The following is a 23,929-nucleotide window of genomic DNA, read 5'->3' as shown; positions in this document are numbered from 1 at the left end:
CAGAATCGGCCACCGGCACGCGCTGCCTGCCTGCCAGTACCGACAGGATGTCGGTAGAAGATCGCCCACGGTGAGGCATTTGCCGGTGATGCTCAGTCTGCTTGTACGAGGGACCGCGTCGATGGCCGGGCTGGGGCGTGTGTACCCTGCTGCAACCAAGCCCTCGTCTTCGTCCAATCCGCTTCGTGCCGCCCTACGAGGGTGGATTCTCTGCACCCCGAGCTGTCTCGCGGTACAGAAGAAAGTCTTGTGCAACGGAACAATGTGGACCGTAGAAGCTTGATTCGACCCTGGCGTCTTGCTAGCCTGCCTCGTCATTACCGGTCGATCAATCTGCCGGGGCGTGGTAGGCACTGGGGTGAGCACGGGTCTGGTGCCCCTGGCGCGTGCCGTTATAGAAGTCAGCTTCTCGTTTCATGGCGTCTTTGCAAACACGAAGGGACGGGAGACCAAGGCTACCTAGCACAATCTCTGCTGGCGTAGCGTACGCGTCGTGGCTCATGCTATGGGCTCCAGGCCTGCGGCTGTTCCTGGCCAGCGCGGTAAAGGCGGGCGCCCGGCGACACCCCTCCATGTAACATTTTGGTGCTCTTGCGAACGTCTGGGGCGCCGGCAAGAGCTGCTTCTGAGATGCTAAAGCGGCCTGCAACGTACATTCATCAACGGCGAGGGTGGTCATGACTCTTTCCGAGAGCAAGCAGGGACGACAGCGGGAAATCAGCCGTACCCTCGCAAGAGGGGAGTGGGCGGGGCTGCTTGCGTGTCAAGGATGGGAAAGGTTGCCTCGTACAGGGGCCGCAGCGTGGTGGACTGCGATGTGCCAGTCGGAGTCGGGCGGACTGTCTCGCGAGGCAGCTGGCTCCGTGCAAAACGTGCCCTTTGGCGTCTTGGAGGTCAGCGCGAGGCTAGCAAATCTTCGAGATGACGTTCCATTCGGCTGTGGGCCGACCCCCGTCCTGTCTTCCACATCACACCCCGCAGACCTCCAGGGCTGGGGTTCCATTTGCATGGAGCGTGCCTGACCTTGCATCTGTGCATCCGGGCGGCGGACACCCTGGGCCTGGATGGAACCTCCCTGGAAAGCGCCCTGCCCGGCACGCTGTGCCGCTGAAGATCGCTGTTCTGAGTGCACCCTTGTCCATGGCGGGCTAAAGCTCGCCGGTTGGGAGAGTACCCTTGCCAATGACACCTAGGTAGTCCCTCTTACAGACGATCAGCGGGCTGGCGCCTCCCAGGCTCCCACCCGGCGGAGGCTGTCGAAATTCTGAGCGATGGCCGGAAGCATGACTGACGAACCCGAAGCCATAATCGGCTTGGGCGTGTGCGCACGGTCTTAGCAAGGGGATGGTGGCCAATCGGATTTGGCACGCGCTTCGCCCGTGGCTTCGATTTCACTATCCATGGACCCAAGAACAAAGCAAGGCCCGGTGACGACCCTGATTCCTGAGGGCCGAATGCGCCCGTCGCTACCGCGAACGTTCCCGGGGGCGTTCCGGAAAGCCTGGGTCAGGTCCCGGAAGGCGGACGGGCTGCCGACTGGGTACAGGGCTCTAGCGGCTGTTACCCGCACCACGGGGCGCAATCAACGCTCTGAAGCATGACGTCTACAGGGCAAGCTGGCGTGCTGGCTCACGCTGGGCTACCCTGTCCAGCCCTGCGGGCCTGTTTGCTACCACGCGTATGTGCCCCGTGGGACATGCAGGGCGCTGATAAATCGATACGGCACGGGTGTGCAGTTACGACGCCGGGGCTGACAGAACTTGCGTCCTACTCGAGCTGGTGCTGGGTACTGGAATCACATTCAAGATGTGCCTTTGGCAACGGATACGAAGTAGACGCCAGGAGCGCAAAAGGCCTTCAATTCGCTACCCAGGAGTCGACAAACCGACATGAGTAGTTCCCGTCCTCGTTTCGTACATGTTCCCACGCCCAACGTTCCACACGCTGTCTGTTCTCCATCGAGTGATCCTGCGGCATTCTAGATCGACGACGCCTTGGGGGCAGGGCGACCGCGACGAGCAGCATGAGTGTTTCCAATGTCGCCAGACGGCGACGGCTGTCCGGCAGCTCCAGCAGACACAGCCGGCAGAACTGGCTGGCTCGACTGCGGGACGACGTGTCCGGGGAGAACCGCGGGAGGTGCTCGGGCACCAGAGACGGGGACAGTGGTAGGGACGACCAGGGGATGGTCCTGGAGGTACTCGCGGTACTCGGACGACTTTGGGCCGGGATCGGCCAGCACACGCGGCCACAAGTCCAGCCATGGCCATGCCGGCCTGCGGGACGGCCTGAAGGTCTGGACTGCAGAGACATGTCAGCGACGATCACGAACACCCCGAGTGCGATTGATAGAGAGAGCGGCCAGTAGCTTACAGTGGAGTTTCCAGAGGGCCCTGTCGACCTGCCAGTCGAACGCCGCCTGCGAGATCTCCTCCTGGCCCTTGGAGTGGACCAGCTCACAGACCTTGGCGAAAATCTTCAGACGCGTGCTGAGCGAAGAGTGTCCCAAGCCATGGTGCTGGAGATACTCGATCATGCCCCGACGACGGCTGGTCGTGTTGGCACCGTCGTAGAGTTCCAAGCCAGAGAACCGGCTGCCGCGACGCGAGCGAACACGAGAAGGGACGTCACCCCACGGAATTGTACCTGGCTCCGACAGCGTAGACATGTCGAAGTATAAGCAGGACGATATTCAAATGATTCTGGCTCTCTGCTGTTGCTGTTTCTCGCGTTGTTGTTGTTGATGGTGTTGGTGTTGCTGCTCTCGTTGCTGATGTGGTTTTGCGAGGCGTGAAGTTGTGGTGTAATGTGCAAAATCGAAACGGAACGGGTGCTAAGGAGAAGAGTAGTGCTATTTGTAGAGCCAACTTTTGCTAGTTGTAGAGCCCATATGAGCAAGAGCAACGAGAGCAACGAGAGCAACGAGAGCAACGAGAGCAACGAGAGCAACGAGAGCAACGGAAGCAACGGAAGACACGAAAGCAACAGGCAGAGCGCCGCTGCCGTCCCATACCTACGCCAGTAGGCAGTAAAATTCACGAGGGCAGCATGGGGGTCGGGCGCGGCCGAGAAAAAAATATGTCAAGTAGGAGGGCTCTACAACTAGCAAAAGTTGGCTCTACGAATAGCACCCCTCTTGTTTTTCGTTGCATTGGCTTCGCTCATCAGAGCTCTTCGCATTGTGATGCTACACAGCCGGCCCTGGTGCTGACTGGTGGCTGGACCAGCCTCTTTCAGCACCACTTGTTGGCGCGATTGATCATCGTTGCCGTCGTTCCTTGACGGCTGCTAGCGCGACCGACGACGCCAAGGGGCTTGGCCAGATGATCGCTTCTCCAACCACGGACACCAGCTGACCTGGGGTCGCGATGCGCACACTCAGCCCCGGGTGGCTGACCACCACGCCGCATGTGATGCCAGGCGCCAGCCATCGCAAGTGCGGTTCTGGATCAGACATAAGAGGAATGCCGCCTCTCAGCACGAGCTGAGGGCTGGGCAGGCCGCTCTCGCAAACGCCCGACAGCCCACCATGGACAAGGCGACCGAGTTCTACCGCTCGCAAATTGGCGGCACGGCCGTCATCAACTACTGCTACACCGACATGCCATGGCGGCTCTTCGTCAAGGACGTCTACTTCTTCTTCGTCTACATCTGGGCGCTGCCGTGGGTGCTGATGCCGGTCCGCCCGTGCGGCTCCGGCGAGCTCGACGAGCTGTACCCCAACCTGCCGAACCTGTTTTGCATCTCGGTGCACTTTGTGCTCGTCGTGCTGCAGCTCGCCTTCATACTGGTGCTGCCGATTGGCATCTTCTTTCCGATTTGGACGGTGGCCGGGGCCGTGGCGGCGTTCATGACGGTCAACTGGGCGCTGTGCAAGCTGCTCAACGGGTCGGAGACGACGTACCGCTCCGACGAAAAGTACGCCGAGGAGCGGCCAGAGCACGCGCACGAGCAGTGGGTGTTCTTGAACGGCGTGGCGGTTGGGTGAGTCTCGGGCGGCTGCGTGCCTCATCGCAAACACTTTGTGCCTTCAGCTAACACGTCGCAGAGAGCATTGGATGAAGAACAACCTGAACCGGCTGGCGCTCACGTTTGGACGCCCCGTGCTGGGCATCCACAACCGCACATCCGGCATCGTCTTTGACGTCATCGAGTGCCTCATCCAGCGCAACTTTACCTTCGCGACGGGCGACGTGCGCCGTGCCTACCGCACGATGCGCGACGTCCTGTACGACCCGAGCAAGTCCAAGGTCGTCTTCGTGCTGCACTCGCAAGGGGGCATCGAGGGCGGCCTGGTGCTCGACTGGCTGCTGCAGGAGACGCCGCAGGACCTGCTGGCCAAGCTCGAGGTGTACACGTTTGGCAACGCGGCCAACCACTTCAACAACCCGCACCGCCACGTCATCTCGCAGAGCCTGTCGCAGTCGAACCCGAGCGCGGCCATGACGACGGTCATGCGGGAGACGAGCTTCAACAGCGCGACGAGCAGCCCCGTGGAGCGGCGCAAAAAGGGCAACGGAAAGGCGCCGCCTCCGCTATCCACCGAGTCGTCGCTCACGTCGTCGCGCACGTTTTCGGCGGCCAAGGACCGCGCCATCGGGCACGTCGAGCACTACGCGCACAGCACCGACTTTGTGGCCATCTGGGGCGTGCTGCACTTTGCGACGAACCGCGTCGGGTCGCCGCAGCTGCCGCGCTTCCTGGGGCGGCTGTTCAGCCGCGCCAACAGCCGCGGCGGGCACCAGCTCAACCAGCACTACCTGGACGGCATGTTTCCGCTGAAGCGCGACGCGGAGACGGGCCGGTTCATGGGCGCCGACGAGGACAACGCGTTCATGGAGGAGGTGATTGAGATTGGCAAGGAGGGCGCGGCCATGGACAACGCGCGCGAGGCGTTTGACATTTCGTACGCGGGCACGCAGGGGTTCGGGTCGGGCGACATTACCACGCCCGTCGAGGTGCACGGCGTGGGCGACAAGGGCAAGCGGCGCGAGGTCAGGGTCAAGGAGCTGAGTCGGCTGTGGCGGTACAGAAACGGGCAGAGCCCGCCCGAGATTCCGCCCCTGCTGGCGATGGAGGGCGGCGTGGTGCGCACGGGGACCATGTAGAGTCCATGTCTCGATGGCTTGATCAGCGTCGGTCAGCAGGCGGGCCTGGGCTGCGGCACGGTCTGGAGGCTCGTCGCTGGCGATGGCTTCGTTCAGGCGATGGCGGGTAGAGTTACAGACAGCCTGGTGGTGAAGTTCGAACCATGACGATTCTGGTAGCATCGAGCGAGCCACGGCTCCCGATGCGATCTGCCGAGCCACGTGCCGGTCAGACGCGTTCCCCGCACAGTACTTGATCCCGGTTATAAAATGTCTACAGATGTCTGGAGACGAGCACCCGCAAGCAACGCAGTGTAAAATGAGCCCCCCGGACAGAGCAGCCGTGCTGGACCTCGCCAAGTGGCCGACGGCCGAAAAGTTTGTGTCGCGATGCGCCGACTTCTTTGACGAGGTCAAGAATCTGTAAGTGCCGGCACACCGCACGAAACCCCGGCTGACCGGCCAGCACACCCGGCAAGGACCTCGAGACGAGACTCAACCGCGACTACGGGCCGGGCAACGCCTACTACGACGACTTTTGCGCGTACATCAAGCAGGGCCTCGCCGAGGGGTGGGTCGCCGAGACGGAGATAACGGGGCCGCACTACCGGCGGGGCCGGATCTCGCCGCCGACGGAGCGGACGCACTTTCTCAGCATCACGACGGTGTACATGGACGGCACGGCCGCGCCCAAGGGAGACGAAGGCGTGCTGCGCGGGCAGTACCACCAGCACCCGTACGGCGAAATCAACTGCGTCGTGCTGCTGGACGAGGGGGCCGAGCTCAGGGGCATGCAGGGCTGGCAGGGCGCCGGGTGGACGTCGCCGGGGCCGGGGACGCACCACTACCCGGAGGCCAGGGGCGGGCGGCTGGTGGCGCTCTTCTTTTTGCCGGCGGGCAGGATCTCGTACGAGGCGACGCCGGAGATGGCGCAGCCGCACTGCGTGTGAGTGTTGGGTTGGCGGGCGGCCGTTGGCGGGCGGCCGTTGGCGGCGTTGGATTAGACTCGGGAGCCCAACCTTGGGACAATGAAATGAGTGTGGATTACGACGGGGAATGGGCATGCAAGGGAGACCTTGGGTCCTCCGAGCCCGTGATGAGACCGATGCGTGTTTGAGTTTGTGCTGACCGGCCCCACTGAGCTCCGGTCCGCCTCGGGGTCGGCCGGGTGGAGACTGCGTCGCCGGAGGACGGCAGGCCAGGCAGCACCTGGCATCAGATGGTTCGTGACGAGTGAAGCCGTGCGACCGCCAGAGCGTGGCTCGGTGCAGCGTGCGAACAGGGAGCGCGGTGTGGCCGTTGGCTGCTCAGTGCGCAGGTTCGCGACGAGCGGCCCACCACTGCATATGCCGGGCGACGCCCAGACACCCAACACGGCGTCGCTGCGGCTGACGACTCGCAACGTGTCCCCGAAGAGGCCGTCGTGATGGCCGCCCATGGCTGCCAACGCGCCCCCGGATGTGCCGTGATGAGACGAGCGACGGCGGGATGCGTGGCGAAATCAGGGGGCGCCCACCGGAGGCTAACGTTTCCACTGCTGCGGGTGGCCGCGGGGCGGGTCCGGCGACGACACGACGAACCGGCCGATGTGATGCGACCTCGGGCCAAGTACGTACTCCGTACTTCGTAGATCGTAGAAGGAGTGTGTTTGTCCGTTGTCCAGGTGTCATCGTCGGTCGAACTGGACGTCCTGGCTGGACGCACGCTGCATCCCTCCTGATGGATCACTGCTCGCGAAACATCAGGGCGCGCCAGGCCGCTGGACCCCTGTCGGCGGTGGCGCTTGCAATAGGGGCTGGCCATTCAGGGCGTGTGAGACGTCAGACTCACCGCCCGCATCGCGGAGCGTGCAGGCGACGGACGCTGGGTCTGCTGGTGCCATTGGCCTGGCGGGAAATGTGCGAATGCTGTGCCTTGCATGCGTGGCGCCACGGGTATTCACTTGGGCCACGGTGCATGGTGCAATAGCTCATCCTGCAGACGTCGACAAAAGGCACGGCGAGGACACGACTGCCATCTGCCAAGACGACGCCTCCTGAGCGGTTTGCACCGAGGCCGTGTCACCGCGCACATCCGAGGCCGTCAGCTTGGCGGACAGTCGAGGGCACCTGCATGCAGGCCTGATGCACGCCCGATGCACGCCTGCATAGCGAGCGTTTCATGACGGCCGTGCTGCCGGGTGTTTGCTCGACGGCGCTCCTCCGCCAGGCTGTGCGCAGCTCGTGCCCGTGTACGCTGCCGCTGCGGTGCGTCCACGGCATCAATAGGATTTGCATCATGTACACGTCGGGCCATCAAGTGTCATCACAATCAGACATGCGAGGCCCCTCAGACGCATCGCAATTTGCATCTGCATCGAGCGACGTCCCTGATCCATGGATGCCATGTGAACCCCTGGCGCGAGGGCGGCGGCGCTAGCGCTGCATGCGGCGTAGCCTGGCCGCTGGAAAATCCAATCGCCCCGGGGCGCTCAGGAGAACCAAGACACCAAAACCCATCATCCCCACAGGGGCAAGGCAAGGCACTGGCACGACTCGTCCGCCCGCGAGCACGGCGCCGCAGAAGCAACGACGACGCGCCTCGCCTGGCTCACCGCAATTGACATTGGCATCGGCACCGGCTGAGGCCCGACGACCGTCCGGAACAGCAGCGGCCCCCGCAGACGCTCCCGCAGACGCTCGCAGGCAGTCGCCTCAACGTGAGCGCGCCCCTTGCAGTTCACGCCCGCAGGAAACCGCCTCGACACCGCACGCCACGCCACGACCAACACGACCGTCCATTCATCCTCCATCACGCTCGCCGTCACAATCCTGGGGCGCCCCTCCCAACGCACCGCAAAGGCGTCGAAGCGGAGCCGCACCGCCGCCACGCCCAGTGCCCGAGATTGATCCAGCACCCGTGTCCGCACGAGCGCCTACAACCATCGCCTGGCGCTTTGCCGCTGTCTCTGCCGTCTGCAGCGACCCGTCCGCGCCGCGGCGCCAATGCTTCCTTTTTATTGCACGGCATAGTCCCGACGAAATGGACCGCTCCGGCGAGATCCATCCGCCGCCGCAGCCCTCGCCCGCCGCCGTCGCCGCCGCCGTCGCTGCTGCTGCTGCTGCTGGGCCAAGGAACCGCGACTCCCACGACCTCTCGCTGTCGCCCCGCGATGTGACGCGCGACTCGCTCGTCGCCAACATGCTCCTGTCGCTCGACCAGTTCTCGCTCGCCCAGAAGCAGGATCACGGGCCATTCAGCCCCGGCACCGACCTGGCGGGATCGACGCCCTACGACGCCGACGAGCGCGACGAGTATCCCCCCTCGGCGAGGCGGTGGGCCAACAACGGCGGCCGATCGTACGGCCCCGGCGTCAACGCCAACGGTCGGGGCCACGAGCACTCGTACAGCTCGGACGCGGACCATCCCGACGACGCGAGCCGCTACTCGAGCCAAAACTCGCGCGGCCACCGCAGCAACAGCGGCTCCGTCAACTTCCAGGGCCAGTTCACCCGCCTCAACAGCCTGCGCGAGCCCTCGTACCGCACCCAGCCCGGCACGACGCCGCCGCGCAGCGCCCACGCGAGGGGCCGGCACAGCAGCAAGAGCAGCAGCAGCGCCAGCTTCGACGCCGGATACCCGCCCAACGTCGCCAGCCAGCGGCACCACAACCTCCAGCAGCAGCAGCGTCGTACGAGGCGCTCCGCCAGCTTCGACGTGTCCCCGCCCCACTCCCGTGCCGGCCACCTTCACCAGGTGCCCGCCTCGTCCCCCTTTCGCGTCGACTTTTCCGACACGTTTGTCCCGATGGACGACGACGACTGGTACAGCGCCGCCCCGAACCCGACCGTCCCCAGCGGGCCGCGCCGCGAGCCCTCCAACCTGCCGATCCGCCCTCCGCCGCCCGAGTCGGTCGACGGCCGCAAGGTCGAGCGCCGGCGGAGCACGAGCCGCTCGCTCAAGAGCGTCTCGGCGCGCAGCAAGCGGACGGCGGCCGCGGCGGCGCCTCCTGCGGCGGCCAGCGAGCACGACTCGGCGCCCGCCCCGAGTGTCGGCTACGGCAAGTCCAAGGACGCCGACCCTCCGGCAACGGCCCCCGCGCAGGCCAAGGAGAAGCAGGGCTTTTTCCGGCGCGTCTTTGGCGGCGGCTCGTCCAAGAACAGCGGCAGCAGCAACGGCACCGCCGCCGGTGCGGATCAGCGGTCGCAGGACAAGGCCCGGCAGCAGCAGCAAACCAAGGCGGCCACCGCCCCTCCATCCAGGGACACGTCGTCCTCGCACTCGCACCACCCGCCCCTGCAAAAGAAGACGTCGTCGTTCTTTCGCCGCCGGAAAAAGTCCATCGTGGACGAGGCGTCGCCCGCGGACGTGGCTCCGCCGATGCCGCCCCTGGACCAGCTCAACCTGCGCGTCAGGGAGGGCGCCGCCGTCGCCCACGACAGCCCGACGAGCAGCCTCCGCAACGTCATGAATCCGTACCTCGAGACCTCTGGCGCGACGGGACTGGGCCTCGCCGGCGTGCCGACGTCGTCGCCCCTGACGGGCGCGACGAGCGCCGCCGCAGACGGGTCGCAGGACCGGCCACGTGGCAGACAAGAGTTTAAGCGAGAGTTCTCGCCAGACTACGAGCCCGGCCCGAACGCGCGCATAAGGACGGTCGACTCTGGGGCGCAGGGGCCGCGGGCCGGCGAGGCTGACGCACAGTCCGCCCCGCAGCGCCTCCCGAAGACGTTTGAAACGAGAAACAACTCCTTCCTCGATCTCGATGGGGCCAGCGACCACGAGACGCGCTCGCCCAACCAACGCCGCAAGAAGACGCGAGGAGCCGGTGCCCAGGACCCCGCCAGCACCCCCTCCTCCGCGGCTCGCTCGCCCGACGCAGACCCAGACGCGACCGTTCGAGCCAAGAAGTCGCCTGCCCCGGACGCCGACCGCGAGCCCAGCCGCCCGAACCTCGGATTGCCAATGGAGGGTGCCAGGATCGCGAGCTTTGCTTCTGGCTCGACGGAAACGGACTACAAGACGGCCCCGAGCGCGCCGCCGAGCGTCCTCGTCGAGGGCGCGCCCGAATCCAAGGGCCTCGGCACGTTGAAATCCATGAAGTCGTGCAAGTCGCTCGACGAGCCCGAGTTTGTCGTGGGCGACCCGACGGCAGACGACCGGCAAAAGGCGAAGCAAATCTACGACGGCGGCGAGGACTTTATCCAAAAAGACAAGGCGGCCGCCTGGATGGGCGAAGAGGGCCCGGTGCGGCAGCGGACGCTGCAGGCGTACATGGAGCTCTACGACTTTCAGGACCACAGCATCCTGGCGGCGCTGCGGAGCGTCTGCGGGCGCCTGGTGCTGCGCGCCGAGACGCAGCAGGTCGACCGCATCCTCGTGGCCTTTTCCAAGCGCTGGTGCGACTGCAACCCCCGCCACGGCTTCAAGGCGACAGGTCCGACTCTTGTCCCAGCTTCTTGACCCAGCTAACGTGTAGACAGACGTGATTCACATGATTTGCTACTCCATCATGCTGCTCAACACGGACCTGCATCTGGCCGACATTGAGCAAAAGATGACGCGCAGCCAGTTTATCAAAAACACCATGACGACGATTACACAGGCGGTCCACGAGTCGGCGCCGGATGCGTTTATGCGCCCCAGCATACTGCCGGAGAAGAATGGGCTGCTGAGCGAGCACGGCCGCGACTCGCCCGACCCGGATTACTCGAGCCGCAGACGCTCCCTGCGCCCGACGCCCCGCTCCGAGTCACGCAACGGCGACGACCCCGGCCCGCTGGTGAGGGCGCCGTTCCACGGCCACCGACGAGCGTGGGAGGAGCAGGTGGAATTCGTGCTCAAGGCCATCTACGCGTCCATCCGCGACGAGAAGCTGCCGCTGTTTGGCGCAGAGCCCGACAAGTCACTCGGCGTCGCCCCGTCGCAGAGCGGCCTGTCCGTCATGGGCATGCTGAAGCGGAGCCCCAGCGTGCTTAGCAAGGCGCCCTCCGAGACGCAGCTGTCGTCGCGCGGCCGCGTGGCCGACGGGGGCCGCACGAGCGCCTCGCGGTGGACGTCCAAGAGCCGCTCGCGACCCGGCCTCGGACGCAACGGCTTCTCGTCGAGCCGCACGAGCTTCGACGACGGCAACTCGGTGTGGAGCCCGGCCATGTCGTCGGCGACGTGGAGCCGCTACTCGCTCGGCCGGACGCAGGGCTCCATGTCGCAGGACTCGTTTGGCACGATGCCGCGCGGCGACTACCAGCAGTCCATCGGCTTCGCCAACGCGCTGAGCCAGGCCATCTTCCGCGACGAGGACGCGGCCCACGGCGACGACGGAGCGCCCTCGATCCTCAGCGCCGACCTGTCGACGCAGCTCCTCGAGGACGAGTCGCTCGAGCTCGCCGGCCCGCCGTGGGTCAAGGAGGGCATGGTCATGCACAAGCACCACCTCGACGGCGTGGGCAAGCGCGCCAAGGAGCGCAACTGGGTCGAGGTGTTTGCCGTCATCCAAAAGGGGCAGATGAGCCTGTTTTCGCTCTTTGCCACCAAGTCGCAGCGCGTCAAGGGCCGGGCCAAGCCCAACGGGCCAGTGGGCGGCGGCAACTGGCAGGACAACGCTCTGAGTCTGGGCACCTTTAACCTGCGCCTGACGCTGGCGTCGGCCCTCCCGTCGCCGGGGTACTCGCGGACGCGGCCGCACGTGTGGGCACTGAGCCTGCCGACGGGCGCGGTGCACCTATTCCAGGTCGGCACGCCCGAGATTATCCGCGAATTCGTGACGACGGCCAACTACTGGAGCGCGCGCCTCAGCACGCACCCACTGGTGGGCGGCATCAGCAACATTGAGTACGGCTGGAGCGAGGCCATTGTCAACAACGCGCTGGTCAGCGCCATCAACGAGTCGTCGGCGTCCATCGCCAGCGGCGGCCGGGACTCGCGGCCCGGGAGCAGCGCCGCGCGCCACGCCAGAAAGTCGAGCGCCGCCAGCGGCAGCTTCCGCGGGTCGAGCTTCGACCAGGTCGGGGGCCCGTTCACCAACAACAGCGGCCGGGGCAAGCTGCCGGGGGACCGGATCCACATCGCCGAGTGGGCGCCGCCGACGCAGAGCATCCGCCCTAGCACGGCGGCCGAGGCGGAGCAGCTCGAGACGCTGAGCGCGTACGTCAAGAGCATCGAAAAGGACCTGCAGGAGCACAACAAGCTGCGGAGCCCGATGCTGCTCGCGTTCACGCCGCGGGGCCACAACGCCGGCAAGGCCATGGCCAACTGGGAGCGCAAGAGCGCGTACCTGCTGCGGGAGATTGTCAAGTTCCGCACGTACGTCGACTGCCTCCAGCAGGCGGAGACGCGGAGGAGGGAGATTTACACGGAGCGGGACCTGGCGCGCAAGGCGGCGCGGGGGGAGCTCAGCGAGGGGGACATGGACGTCAGCGGCGACGAGGGCGACGAGACGCTGCGGCCGTGAGCGCGGGGCATGAGCGTGCGCGTCGGCATTGCTTTGTTTGTTATTGATAGATACCCTATGGCCTGCCCAGCACGGCCAGCCGGTGTTGCATGTATACTAGCGGCGGCGCAGTTGGATGTATAACGAAAGACATGTACGGATAGTCTCAGCGGGCTACGAATGCTCTTGATATCCTTCGATGCCCGGATCGGTATCTCCCCAGCCCTCTCCAAGCTCTCTCCAAGCCTACAGAACGCCTGCAATGGCGGCGAGGACGGCCGCAAAGAGATGCGTCTCGCCAATGCGCGGTGCGAGCGCGGCGCCGGCGGTGGACACGGGGGCAGAAGTGGACGCCGTCTTGGTGCCTCCGCTGGTCGAAGGGCTGGCAGGGGCGCCGGAAGCCGTGGCTGTGGTTTCCGAGGCCGTGCTCGACGCGGTGCCGGCCTTGCTGGTCTCGGACGCACTGCTCGTCTCCGTGGCGGTCGTGTCCGTCTTGGTCGCCGACTTTGTCCCCGAGGCCGTGCTCGACGCGGTGCCGGCCTTGCTGGTCTCGGACGCACTGCTCGTCTCCGTGGCGGTCGTGTCCGTCTTGGTCGCCGACTTTGTCCCCGAGGCCGTGCTCGTCAGGGTGCTGTTATTCATCAGCACTGCGCGTCAAACACTTCCACTCCAGACTCACCTCAACGACCCGGTGCACACAATTCCCGGCACCAGGCTCACGACGATGTCCCCGTCGCCGCCATCGACGGGGCCGACGACGCACCACGGCCGGCGGAACGGCACGCAGTGGTCGGCGTAGGTGCGCACGATGGCGGGCTCGTGGCCGCGGCACGCGACGTCGGCGAGGCAGGCGGCGACGGCGCGCCAGACGGGCCCGCGGACGGCGCACAGGCAGTCGTTGTAGCGCGGCGAGGGGACGTCGTTGGGGCAGACGGCGGCGAGGGCGGCGGAGAGGCAGCGCTGGCAGGAGGCGGGGACGGAGGACGGGAGGATGGAGGCGGCGGTGGAGGTGGTGGATTGTGCGAGGGTGGGGGAGAGGCCGAGGGCGAGGGTGAGGATGGTGGTGAGGAGCATGGTGGTGGTGGTGATGGGTTTGACAATGTGGTGATGGGTGTGCAGAGGCTGGGCGAGGGTTCGTGGAACTTGTCCTGTGTGATGGACCGATGGATCGATGGATCGCCCTCAGGTCTTGGCGCTCTTATACCTCTTTTACGAAAGAGCGTGAATACCGCCAGACAGAAGAAATGTGCCGAACCCTGACCTAGAGTGCGTTCGTCTGTTCGTTCGCTCGCGGGCACTTGCGCAACCCAACAGCGCCCATCGACTGGGCACCTGCACGCCCGCCAGCCACAGAGATGTCAAAATCCTGGCACCCGACTACCCGCGCCTCGCGTCCACGTCACCCTCGTTGGGAATCTGGACGGGGGTTTGCGAGTCGCGATGCTGCCTCTGCTCGTGTTGTGTGGTGTTGGTCGCGCCAACGACCCTGTTACCCCGCGCAGCGGCACTCGACGATCCTGGATGAGGCAGCGCCATCGTCGAATCCACACCGAGCCTGGCCCCGATGCGGCAGCTGCTTCAGGACTGGGTGTAGACATTTGGACAGCGTCAGGCCTTGGTCATGAACGCCACGATTGTGTAGCCATGTGCGCCGGCGCACTTTCTGGGCGCTTGGCCCGCCGGCAAGGCGTCCTCGCGGATATCGGCAGCGTGTCTGGCTGTCGGCGCGGGGAGGGCTGAATGGCTGATTCCAACTTTCAAGTGCGTATTACCGGATCGGGAACTGCGCAAGCTGGGATTGGATGGGCGCGTCGTTAGTCGCAACTGAGCCACCACTGCTTCGGTGGCCGGCGAGGATCTGTGCTCTACAACCGGGTTGTATCACGCAGAGCTGGAGGCCTCATCACTACTGCACCATTTGATCAACTTGAAAGGTGATGGCTGAACGCGCGTCCCAGCTTCTGGAAGGGTGGCATGCCATGGTGTCGTCGACGTTGGATGCCATGATGCTCCCGCGGCTTCACGGCACAGGACCAACGACACAACACGATCCGGTGGCACGGCATGCCCTGTCGACGTTCCCGGTCTCTGCAGGTTTTCACGTCGACAGGCTACACACGCAGATCACTTCCTTGTTGCATTACCATTACCGCACGGCTTGCTGCCGTGACCCTCGAGTGTCAAGTCCCGACTCCAAAAAAAAGACTACAAGACCGCCAACCAGCCCATCCCGACCAACGCCGCCAGACCCGACGACACCTTGCGCACGACAGCCCCATCATCCTGGTCCCCCGACCCCGTGGGCTCGGCTGCGCCCCCCGCCGGCGGCGTCGCGAGCGGCGCGGCGGCCCTCCTCGTGCAGCCCACGATGCTCACGTCCGTCCAACCCCTCATCCGCTCGTCGTACCGGTACTCGACGTCGTCAGCGTCGTCGCCAAATTCGTTGCACCAGCCGGCGTAGTCTTCAATGGCCACAGACTGAAACACGGCCGTGAAGGGGCCCTCCCCCGTCCAGTCCGGCACGCCGCCCGCCCACGACACCTCGCCGCCGTCGCTGTCCGCGTCCACCGCCCACACGCCCAGCTTGACCTGCATGGGCGTCTGCGGCCAGACCGCGCGCGCCATTCCCTCGCCCGCGCGCCACGTGCGCCGCGGCGTGCCGTCGATGGCAAAGACGAGCACCTCGTCCGTCCACTCGACCGTGTACGTGTGAAAGTCGTCAAACGAGGACGTGTCGAGCGCGTACGTGTCGTTGTACGTGTCAAAGAGGGCCTTGCCGTCGTAAAAGTAGTTGGTCGCCGCCTGGTTGTCGTACGCGCCGAGCAGTTCCTGTGCGTGTCAGTTGCGCCGCCCTTCAGCCAGAGAAAGCATCGCCCTTGTACCCAGTCGATTTCGTCGCCCGAGTCCGACTTGAGGGACAGCGTGGTGACGAGGCCCGCCCCCCGCGCCGCCTTGGCCGTGACGCTGACCTTGCCGAAAAGGAGGTACTTGTGGCTGACGAGCGTGGGCGCGTCGCCGGCCTTGCGCACCGCCAGGGCCAGGCCGTTGCCGTTGGTGTCAAAGTCGAGGCCGTGGTGGTGCAGCGTGGTGTTGTCGGCGGCCCAGAACGCGTCAAACTCGTCGCCGGGGCCCGTGTTGATAAAGTCAAAGGAGGCGTTGCCCGCAAAGGCCGCGTCCGGGGGACAGTCTGCGCGAGTCAGATTCACTCACGTTTCGTCTGCCGCGTGCCCGGGGAGAAGCCTTACGCGTGTCCTTGCGGAGGGGGTCGCAGCAGGCGAGGTCCTTGAGGCCGGCCATGGCCAGCGCCGCGAACAAGACGACGAACAGCATGGAAAGCATGGCGTCGTTGGCTCTGAGATCTTGGCTTGGCTCAGGCCTGATGGATGATGTGGTGACTCTGATGAAGTGCGGTTGAGGTGCGGTGCTGTGTGAGGACGAATTTATGCGGCGCCGGGATGAACAGTCGCACGGCTGGATGGTGCAATGGTTCACGACGACCGCCGCCAGCTGGCTGCCGACGCCAGCTGGTCAAGCGACATCAGACGGCGCCGACGTGGCAAGGGCTCATAGGGGCAAGCGGTGAGCATCACGGCACAATTGCACACGGGATCAGGGGTCCAGTTCATCACGTCAATTTCGAAGAGTTCAAGCTCCGGGGCCAGCTCAGCCAGCACACACGGCCGCAACATGTACAAGAAGTGAAGCCGCTCAGCACTTGTCCAGCATGCCCGACAGCGCGCCCTTCTCGGCGTCGGTAATGGTCAGCTTGTAGTAGCTCTTGACCTGGACCCAGCTCTTGGCGTAGGTGCAGTAGAAGCTCGTCAGGGGCGGCTTCCACTCGTCGGGGCTCTGGTCGCTCTTGGCCTGGTTGACGTTGTCCGTGACGGCCCAGAGCTGCGGCCGCGTGATGTCGTTGGCGAAGCCCTTGCGCTGCTCCGTGGTCCACGCCGAGGCGCCCGACTGCGGGGGTCAGTCTGCATGCCATGGGGAGAGGGATGATGGAGACACTCACGATCCACGCATTCTTGAGCGGCACCATGTGGTCAATGTCGACGTCGCTCGCCTGCGTCCAGGTGCCGTCGTCGTACGGGCTCTTCCAGGTGCCCGACGTGGCCGCGCACGCGTCGTTGACCTTGACGTCGGTGCCGTCGCGCTTGAGCACAAACTCGCTGTTCCCGTCAGCAACCACCTCTGGGCAGCGTGTCAGGCACCGTACCGGGTGTTGCAGGTGCCGTTGACCGTCTCCCAGTGGGGAAACTTTTCGCGGCTGTAGCCGTCGCCGCTGCCGGGCGTGGCGACCTTGAGCCCGTTGAGCAGGGTCCGCGCGGTGGACGCGCTGGGGATGCCGGGCTGCGTCGTCAGTCAGTGGTGAAGTGTTGATGTGCAGGATGCATGCCAAGGGAGGCGGGTGTGGCTTACCGGCGCCGGCTGGGGAAAGGGGGCCGCGAGGACCACGGCCGCGGCCGAGAGCACGACAGACGCAGAAAACTTCATGCTGGGCAAGCACACACGAGAACCGCCTACTCTGCGGGAACAGCAGACACGTCGTCGGCGAGGCAGCGTCTGGTATAAATATAGCGTCTCGTCTCTCGGCCGGGTCAGACTGTAAGACACCCGCGCTCAGCTCCGCTGCCGATCCGCCCCTGTCAGGAACTGCCGATCCTCCGTCGAACAAACGAACGTCCACGTTTGGCTCGTTGTCCGAATGCCCCGATGCGAGGGCCTCTGGCTATCCGGGCGCCCGTTTAGGAAGGCCGGTCGGCGCGTGCAGCGAGGGTGCTCTCGTGCGACGCGATCGTCGTCTGTGCCAGATTGGCGACCGAGGCGCCCGCGCCGCCTGCGCGCCTCATTGGATCTGGGGCATTTTAGCTTTGGCGCCGAGAACGCGGACGGAGGCTGGAGCGTCGGCGGGCGCGGCACTTGGGAGACAAACCAGTCACGGCATGGAGACGAGCACACGCGGCGGCGTCGTCGAGCACCGCGCGGCAGGGGACGAGCTTCGGCCCGCAGGGAGGGTGGCTTCGTCTAAGCGAGACTGTCCGGTCATCTTGTCAAGTCAAAAGACCCCGTGGGCACGCCGATCCCACGGTGTTGCATCGCGGTGGGGAAGGACCCCTGCTGCGTCCTATCTCGCAACATCGCAGTGTCAGGCATGGGATTCTACCAGTGCGTATCCGCTACCCTGCACCACGGCCCGCCACGACACCGAGCCAGCACGGCTAGCTTCGCTCTGCGTTGTTACTGGCACTCGTATCACACTCGGATAGATCAGGGCGGATATTTGGATAGGTGTTTGTACAGAAATACATTGTGCTCCGTGGCGGTGTCATCCACATGCCTAGCCTACAGATCGCATCACGATGCGCAGCACACCCACGTCAAGCCATCCCGACAGACCAGCGTGCCAACACATCTAGAAGCCCAGCAAGCTGTTAAACGTGGTTGCGGCGGCGGCGCTGCGGTCGCCCGACGCTTGGATCTTGGCCTGCGCGTCGCGGCACAGCGCCTTGGCCGCGTCGTTTGCCTCGCACACGTTGGTCAGCTGGTCGCACACGCGGTTGGTGATGATGTTGGGGTTGAGCGCGTCCTGCTGGCCCTGGGCGACGAGGGCGTCGGTCGGCAGAAAGGTGCCCTCGTCGGCCTTGCGCCCGGCGCGGCCGAGCTGGAAGTCGATGGTGGGCGTGCATTTGCCAAAGTCGGCGCCGTTGTTGCCTCCGGCGTTGCCGTTGTTGGCGTTGCCGTTGGCGTTGTTGTTTCCATTGTTACCGTTCCCGTTGCCGTTGCCGTTGTTAGCATTGCCGTTGTTCACGGTGCCGTTGTTGGCGTCTCCGTTTCCGTTGTTGCCATTGCCGTTGTTGTTGTTACCGTTGCCGTGGCCCTTGTGGTTCTTGCCCTTGCTCTTCTTGCCGGCGTTGTTCGACTTGTTGCCTCCACCGGCGCCACAGCTTCCGGCATTGTTCCCGTTGTTGGCGTTGCCGTTGCCAGCGTTGCCGTTGTTGGCGTTGCCGTTGCCAGCATTGCCGTTGCCCGTGTTGCCCTTGTTCCCGTTGCCAGCGTTTCCACCATCTCCATTCCCCGTCCCGTTCTGGGCGTTCGCCGCCTCACCCTTGACCGTAAAGTTGGAAAAGCCCTGCGCGTCCATGACCTGCGCAACCGACAGGCCTTCCGCGTTAAACGGCTGGTCCACCGACTTGGCCGAGTTGGCATTCTCCACGTCGGAGCCGCCCACGGCCGGGTCGACGAGCGGGACGATGCCCCGGAGGGCCGCCGTCGCGGGCAGCGAGGCGTCGCCGCAGATGCTGGGCTTGTCGACGACAAAGGGGTTGAAATTTTGCTCCGCCGCGACGACGCCCTTGGCCGCGGCGACCACGTCGTCCGTGTTGCCCAGCTGCTTGACAATGTCGTCGGCCAGCGTCAGCTTGGCGCAGGGGTCCGCGGCCGCGAGGAGGACACCAGGCACCGCGCCCGACAGCGTGCCCGAGGCGCCGGGCTGGCCGCGGTTCGAAAGGGCTTGCACCGCGGCCACGGGGACCTGCTCCTGGCCGAAGCGCGCCGTGGCAACCGCCAGCAGGCTAAAGAGGATGGTCGTCTTTTGACTCATTGCGATGGTGGTCGACGGTACGTGACTGAAAGGACTGGAGTGGTGCATAAAAACAAGTGTGTAAATGAATGCAGAAATGCCAATGTCAAATGGGCACGGTCACAGACCAGAGAACGAAAGAGGGCGAAGCAAGGCAGGCTCAAGGAATCAACTCGACTTGGAGATGAAGACGCCATTCATGCCGCGGTGGCTTCGCTTATATACTTGCACGCTGCACCATCGCCCATGCCGCCATCGACATCGTCGTGGCCTCCGTAAAGTGAGGTCAGGGTCGTGATACCTGCGAGACGAGACGAGGCTGTATAGGCTAAAGTCGACGGGATGTGCCGAAACATCTGATGTGTCCCGGCGAGCTTAGATCAAACGCATAGTCGAGCAGCCTCGCGAGCGGCTAGTGTGCCCCTGGGAGTTCGGCGGCAAGTGGAGGCATGGCGAGACGGCCACGGAGCAGATGGCCAGAAACGGAGGGTGGTGAATTCGGCAGGCCCAGGCGCCTGCTGGACAGCAATTGGCACTGCCTTGGCCAAATCGAGGGTTCCAGCTGTTCATTGCGTGCGCTTGGGGATCAACACCGTCCGATGTCTGCCGACGGCCGTGCTACACCATGGCTCAGATCTCGCTGCTGCCGGATGGAATCCACAACGTGGCAGAGCGACAATCCAGATCTGCTTCCCGCACGCGGCAATCAGTCCCACTGCCCCGGGATCCGCTTCCATTCTGCCTAATGTTTGCCTGGCGGGTCTGACGCTCGCGAGCTGAGACTACGGGCGTGTCAGGTCAACTCGAGACTGCCCGGAAAAATCCGTTTCAGCGCCCTCACGTCGCAACAGCCGCCAGGGACTGCGCATGCCTGTGAACGAGATGGCCTCGCTTCGTTTCGATAGTTTCTGGTAATGTCAACCAATTGAGCCCGCTGGCCTCGGTCAACGTGCAGGGCGCCGCTTCGCCCTTGCTGCGAACGAGGCCGAGAGCTGACGGAATCTTGGTGTCGCATTCGTTCGTCCACGCCTCACATGAAGCCGAGTTGGCTAATGGCATTTGGCGTGGATTTGTGTATTACAGTGACGCCAACGCGTCACGACAGCAAAGTATTGAAAAGAACAAACAGCATGACCGACGTTTAGAGCAAAATCGATACGCAATGCCTTCCCTAGAAATCAACACCCAATGACTCTCCCTCAGTAGAATCCACGCACTCGGACTTGTCCAAAGCTGGTCTCCAGGCGCTTAGCCCACGCGGCCGTCGGCTGCAGGCGGTGCGTTCATCGTCTCATTCGGGACAGGGCTCACACAACCCGACGTCGCTTGCCAGTCCGTTTGCTCTTCGATTTCCTAGATTCTGCTCAAAGGGAAGTTGGGTACGACATAGACGACAGCTGAGCCAACGCGAGCGCGTTGCAGAACCCTCTCGACCATGGGCCCGACATGATGGCACTGAGTGTTGGAGACGATGGATTGGACGCCATGCTTCCAGTCCCGCAAAGGCACCTCTTTGAGGGTTTGGGATTCCTCCGAGTCGCCAGTGGCATCATGCTCAGTCGCGTTGTCGGTGTTATCGCCCCCGCCGCCGTCGTTCGAGTGTGAAGTGATGGGCGTAGGAGAGTGTGTGTTTGCTGGCGCGAGGGGCCGTCTTGCACGCCGGCGGCGGCGTCGTTTTTGCACACGACCCGCGGCCACAGAATCGTTGAACGCGAACGTCCGTATGATGGAGTTCTCGCTTGAGCTGACATTCTGCTCGTTTCGGGCGTGTACCAAGTCCCCCGGACCGCTGGGCAAGGCGAAAGCTGGACGGTCGGTGTTGCGGTTCCAACCGCTGCCGCTACGATTCCCGCCGTTGTCGCCGCGGCTACCGCCGTGATTGCCACGGTACCGATTCTTTCTTCGTCGTGTCATGGCGACGAAATGACGGGACACAAACTTGTGTGACGTGGAGAGTGTGTGAGTGTAGCGTGTGTGGTTGACGCGTGGTGTGGGCGAGTGATGATGTTGTGCGAGAAGCAAACGGAGAGTTCAGCTGGAGGCGAGATTGGCGTTGTTCCTGTGGCAGCTGTTCGGTGCGCGCGGCTGTCCGCCAGGTGTGCGCAAGTGCGCGCAAGTGCTGCCAGGTCATCGTTTGCGTTTGCATGACCGCCCATACCGCGCATTTGCGCCAGGTCCTTGGTCTCATCGATCCACTGCTCGCAATGACCGGTCGCTACATGATGATTGTCGAAGCGCTTCTCTCTGTCAAGAGCAGCCGCTGAATGGCCCTGGTTCACCACCTGAGCTGAAGACTCAGCGCCACGACCGTGGGAATCTTCCATCGGCACCTGCCTGGCAGGACTGGCCCATCTTGACCAGATTGTACGCAGACGTTGGCGATCGCCGTGCCAGCATTGGATGCGCGTCTGGGCCAGCCAAACGAACGCGGATGATGGCGTATCATGCATGGCTCAAGGAGAAGCTACGGTGCTGTACTTGACGCAAACTTTCGGAAGGCATCAAAACCATCATCGCCCGGTCAATCAGAGAAATGAAGCCATGGGAATCCCGGCACCGTCGAAATCCGAGATGAGCCAACAGCCGATCGAGGCGAGGATTTGCCCATTGGTCGCCGTCCATGTTGCGAGGAAGGTGCGCCAGCGACGGCATCCGAGCAACACGCCAACTGGGAAAGCGCGTCTCCGTGGTTCCCCGACCTTGTATTCGCATCACACTGACCGCTTTCCAAAGGAAAGAGCATCCCTTCACCGTGTGTCACGCCGACACGGCTGCCGGCATCAACGAACCATCATGACGAAACGCTGACGACGAGTGCCCTGCATCCGTGCCGTCTCCCTGGAGATGAAGACTCCATCAGCCCATCGCGCCCCTGCCAAGAGAGCCTCAGCTGTTCCCACCGTGCGCACCAACCCCGGCTTTCCGCAGCGCAGGACAAATATAGCCGCGCTAGCGCCGTAAGCAAACCTCCGAGCGACGATCGCGCCCTACGTGTAGTTGGACTTTTTTTACCACTTCAGGGAACCATCGCGCTGCGTATGGCTCGCATTGCGATGTTGAATCACCGTCATGACCTCTTTAAAGCCGTCGACCGCCAGACGTGCTGGCGTGATGCTCGAGACCCAACGCCCTTGAACGTGCCAGATCTCAGCGGAGAGACACAGTTTCGCGTGATCCGAGCAGAGAATTGAGCTGGCGTTCACCCAAGTCCGACATCTGAACACCATGTCCGATATGATGAGTGAGTGCGCCGGGCCCCGTCGCCTCTTGAGCGCACTCTCGCTCGCCGTCATGGCGGCCACCGCTTCGGCCGCTTCCCTCGACACGCGGGCTGCGGCGTTCAAGCACATCGCCCACTCTTCCTTCTCGCTGTCCAAGAGCCCTGCCGGCGTCGACTACCAGGCCATGATCAACAAGGTCGAGGCCGACCCGCGGATCAAAAAAGTGAGCCTCAACGACGTCGTCACCGCGTCCTCTCCGCAGAGCAACGGCCGCTACCCGCTCTGCCACCCCACCAACCTCAAGGCGGAGCTCCGCCCGACCGGCTTCTGCTGGAACGCGGCCGACGACACCAGCGCCGACTGGGTGCCGCAGGGCATCACCGGCTCCGGCGACGCGGACCCGAGCGGCACCGTCAACGGCCGCCGCCTCATCGCCGCCAGCTGGCACTACACCAAAGACGAGGTTGCGCGCATCAGCATCGCCGATTTTAGCAAGCCGTCTAAGGGCATCACCTACCACAACCTGCTGCTGGTGCAGCCCACCTCCAACGGCAACTTTGCCAGCGTCGAAAACGTGCACGCCGACGGGCTGATGTGGTTCGGCAACAAGCTGTTCCTCGCCACGGGCGTGCGGCTCCAGGTGTACAGCCTGGATCACATCTGGAAGACGCGCACCGACGGCGGCAACGCCGGCAAGATTGGCCTCGTCGCCGACGGCGCCTACGCCCGCTGGCACGGCTGGGCCATGCCCATGGTCGCCGAGTACCGCACGACCTGGGGCGCCGGCGGGTCGTGGAAGTCTTGCGCCTCGGCCAAGGGCGACACGCCCTGCCTCAACTCCATCTCGCTGGCCCCGGACCGCAAGTCCTTTGTGACGGCCGAGTACTACGCCGAAAAGGCCGGCGGCGGGCGGGTGATTCGCTGGGGCCTCGACGCCGCCTCCGGGCTGCCGACGGGCAAGGCCACCGAGGCGTTTGCGTCTCCCGTTTGGCATCAGCAGGGCATCGCGACGGACGGCAATGCCTTTTACGTTTCGGGCGACTGTCCGGGCGCGCCGCCGGCCAACGACCCCAACAACCACATTTGCATCCACAAGGCGCTGCCCGACGGCGCGCCACACGTGCTCACCAAGGCGCCGCCGCTGACCCAGAACCTGGCGTACTGGCCGCGGACGGGCGAGCTCTGGGGCGTCAACGAGCGCATCAGCACCAAGGGCGGCAAGCGCGTCGTCTTCAACATTAAGCCGTAGCGAGGACCGAGGGACCTGGGGGCAGCCTGCAAGCCAACGGATGTCGGCGGAAAACCGCGAGGGGTTCCTCTGGGGAGACCGGGTAATGCATTCACCTGCGGGAAAGGAAGCCAAAAACAAAGAGAGGCCAGCTCACCATAGCGTAACAAGTCAGGGTATGTGCCGACCGTGAGTTGCACAAGACAGGAGGGGACGGCAGCAGCCGAATCGTACCCCAGACCCATGGCCTTCAATGTGGCATCACTGCTTCGCTCACGCTGCATGCAAGCTTACGTTTGGGCCAGGAACGGCCAAGACAAACGCAAAGAGCCACATGTGAGCAGATGATTTGGTTGCAAGCAGCCATTGTGACAGTGTTTGACGCGCCTTCAGGTGAAGATGGCC

At 64.2% G+C, this 23,929-nt stretch overlaps 9 protein-coding genes across 9 annotated transcripts; 4 read left to right on the top strand and 5 right to left on the bottom strand.

Annotated features, from left to right (window-relative positions):
• Positions 1-1,978: 1,978 nt before the first annotated feature.
• On the bottom strand, positions 1,979-2,536 carry PLICBS_005274 (uncharacterized protein; the record flags this gene model as incomplete). The annotated part of the gene is made up of 2 exons (XM_065600687.1): positions 1,979-2,301; positions 2,374-2,536. 2 exons carry the CDS (start codon positions 2,534-2,536, stop codon positions 1,979-1,981), a joined length of 486 nt encoding a protein of 161 aa, XP_065456759.1.
• Positions 2,537-3,529: 993 nt separating this feature from the next.
• PLICBS_005273 (uncharacterized protein) lies at positions 3,530-5,108 on the top strand (the record flags this gene model as incomplete). Its single annotated transcript, XM_018318942.2, has 2 exons — positions 3,530-3,984; positions 4,049-5,108. The coding sequence occupies 2 exons, from the start codon at positions 3,530-3,532 to the stop codon at positions 5,106-5,108; spliced, it is 1,515 nt and encodes a 504-aa protein (XP_018181416.2).
• A 298-nt stretch (positions 5,109-5,406) lies between these two features.
• On the top strand, positions 5,407-6,037 carry PLICBS_005272 (uncharacterized protein; the record flags this gene model as incomplete). The annotated part of the gene is made up of 2 exons (XM_065600686.1): positions 5,407-5,510; positions 5,554-6,037. 2 exons carry the CDS (start codon positions 5,407-5,409, stop codon positions 6,035-6,037), a joined length of 588 nt encoding a protein of 195 aa, XP_065456758.1.
• A 2,071-nt stretch (positions 6,038-8,108) lies between these two features.
• On the top strand, positions 8,109-12,516 carry PLICBS_005271 (uncharacterized protein; the record flags this gene model as incomplete). The annotated part of the gene is made up of 2 exons (XM_018318940.2): positions 8,109-10,503; positions 10,550-12,516. The coding sequence occupies 2 exons, from the start codon at positions 8,109-8,111 to the stop codon at positions 12,514-12,516; spliced, it is 4,362 nt and encodes a 1,453-aa protein (XP_018181414.2).
• Positions 12,517-12,741: 225 nt separating this feature from the next.
• Positions 12,742-13,569, bottom strand: PLICBS_005270 (mucin-12; the record flags this gene model as incomplete). Its single annotated transcript, XM_065600685.1, has 2 exons — positions 12,742-13,126; positions 13,175-13,569. 2 exons carry the CDS (start codon positions 13,567-13,569, stop codon positions 12,742-12,744), a joined length of 780 nt encoding a protein of 259 aa, XP_065456757.1.
• A 1,131-nt stretch (positions 13,570-14,700) lies between these two features.
• On the bottom strand, positions 14,701-15,834 carry PLICBS_005269 (uncharacterized protein; the record flags this gene model as incomplete). Its single annotated transcript, XM_018318939.2, has 3 exons — positions 14,701-15,324; positions 15,378-15,682; positions 15,741-15,834. The coding sequence occupies 3 exons, from the start codon at positions 15,832-15,834 to the stop codon at positions 14,701-14,703; spliced, it is 1,023 nt and encodes a 340-aa protein (XP_018181413.2).
• A 369-nt stretch (positions 15,835-16,203) lies between these two features.
• On the bottom strand, positions 16,204-16,989 carry PLICBS_005268 (uncharacterized protein; the record flags this gene model as incomplete). The annotated part of the gene is made up of 4 exons (XM_018318938.2): positions 16,204-16,455; positions 16,508-16,664; positions 16,712-16,845; positions 16,915-16,989. The coding sequence occupies 4 exons, from the start codon at positions 16,987-16,989 to the stop codon at positions 16,204-16,206; spliced, it is 618 nt and encodes a 205-aa protein (XP_018181412.1).
• A 919-nt stretch (positions 16,990-17,908) lies between these two features.
• PLICBS_005267 (uncharacterized protein) lies at positions 17,909-19,096 on the bottom strand (the record flags this gene model as incomplete). The annotated part of the gene is made up of 1 exon (XM_018318937.2): positions 17,909-19,096. One exon carries the CDS (start codon positions 19,094-19,096, stop codon positions 17,909-17,911), a length of 1,188 nt encoding a protein of 395 aa, XP_018181411.2.
• Positions 19,097-22,366: 3,270 nt separating this feature from the next.
• Positions 22,367-23,545, top strand: PLICBS_005266 (uncharacterized protein; the record flags this gene model as incomplete). The annotated part of the gene is made up of 1 exon (XM_018318935.2): positions 22,367-23,545. One exon carries the CDS (start codon positions 22,367-22,369, stop codon positions 23,543-23,545), a length of 1,179 nt encoding a protein of 392 aa, XP_018181409.2.
• Positions 23,546-23,929: the final 384 nt, after the last annotated feature.

The sequence above is a fragment of the Purpureocillium lilacinum genome (genome assembly GCF_023168085.1).
Source record: "Purpureocillium lilacinum CBS 284.36 DNA, scaffold_4, whole genome shotgun sequence".
Classification (NCBI taxonomy): Eukaryota; Fungi; Ascomycota; class Sordariomycetes; order Hypocreales; family Ophiocordycipitaceae; genus Purpureocillium; species Purpureocillium lilacinum.
The sequence above is the reverse complement of the archived record's forward strand: the minus strand, read 5'-3'. Positions and strand labels throughout refer to the sequence as shown.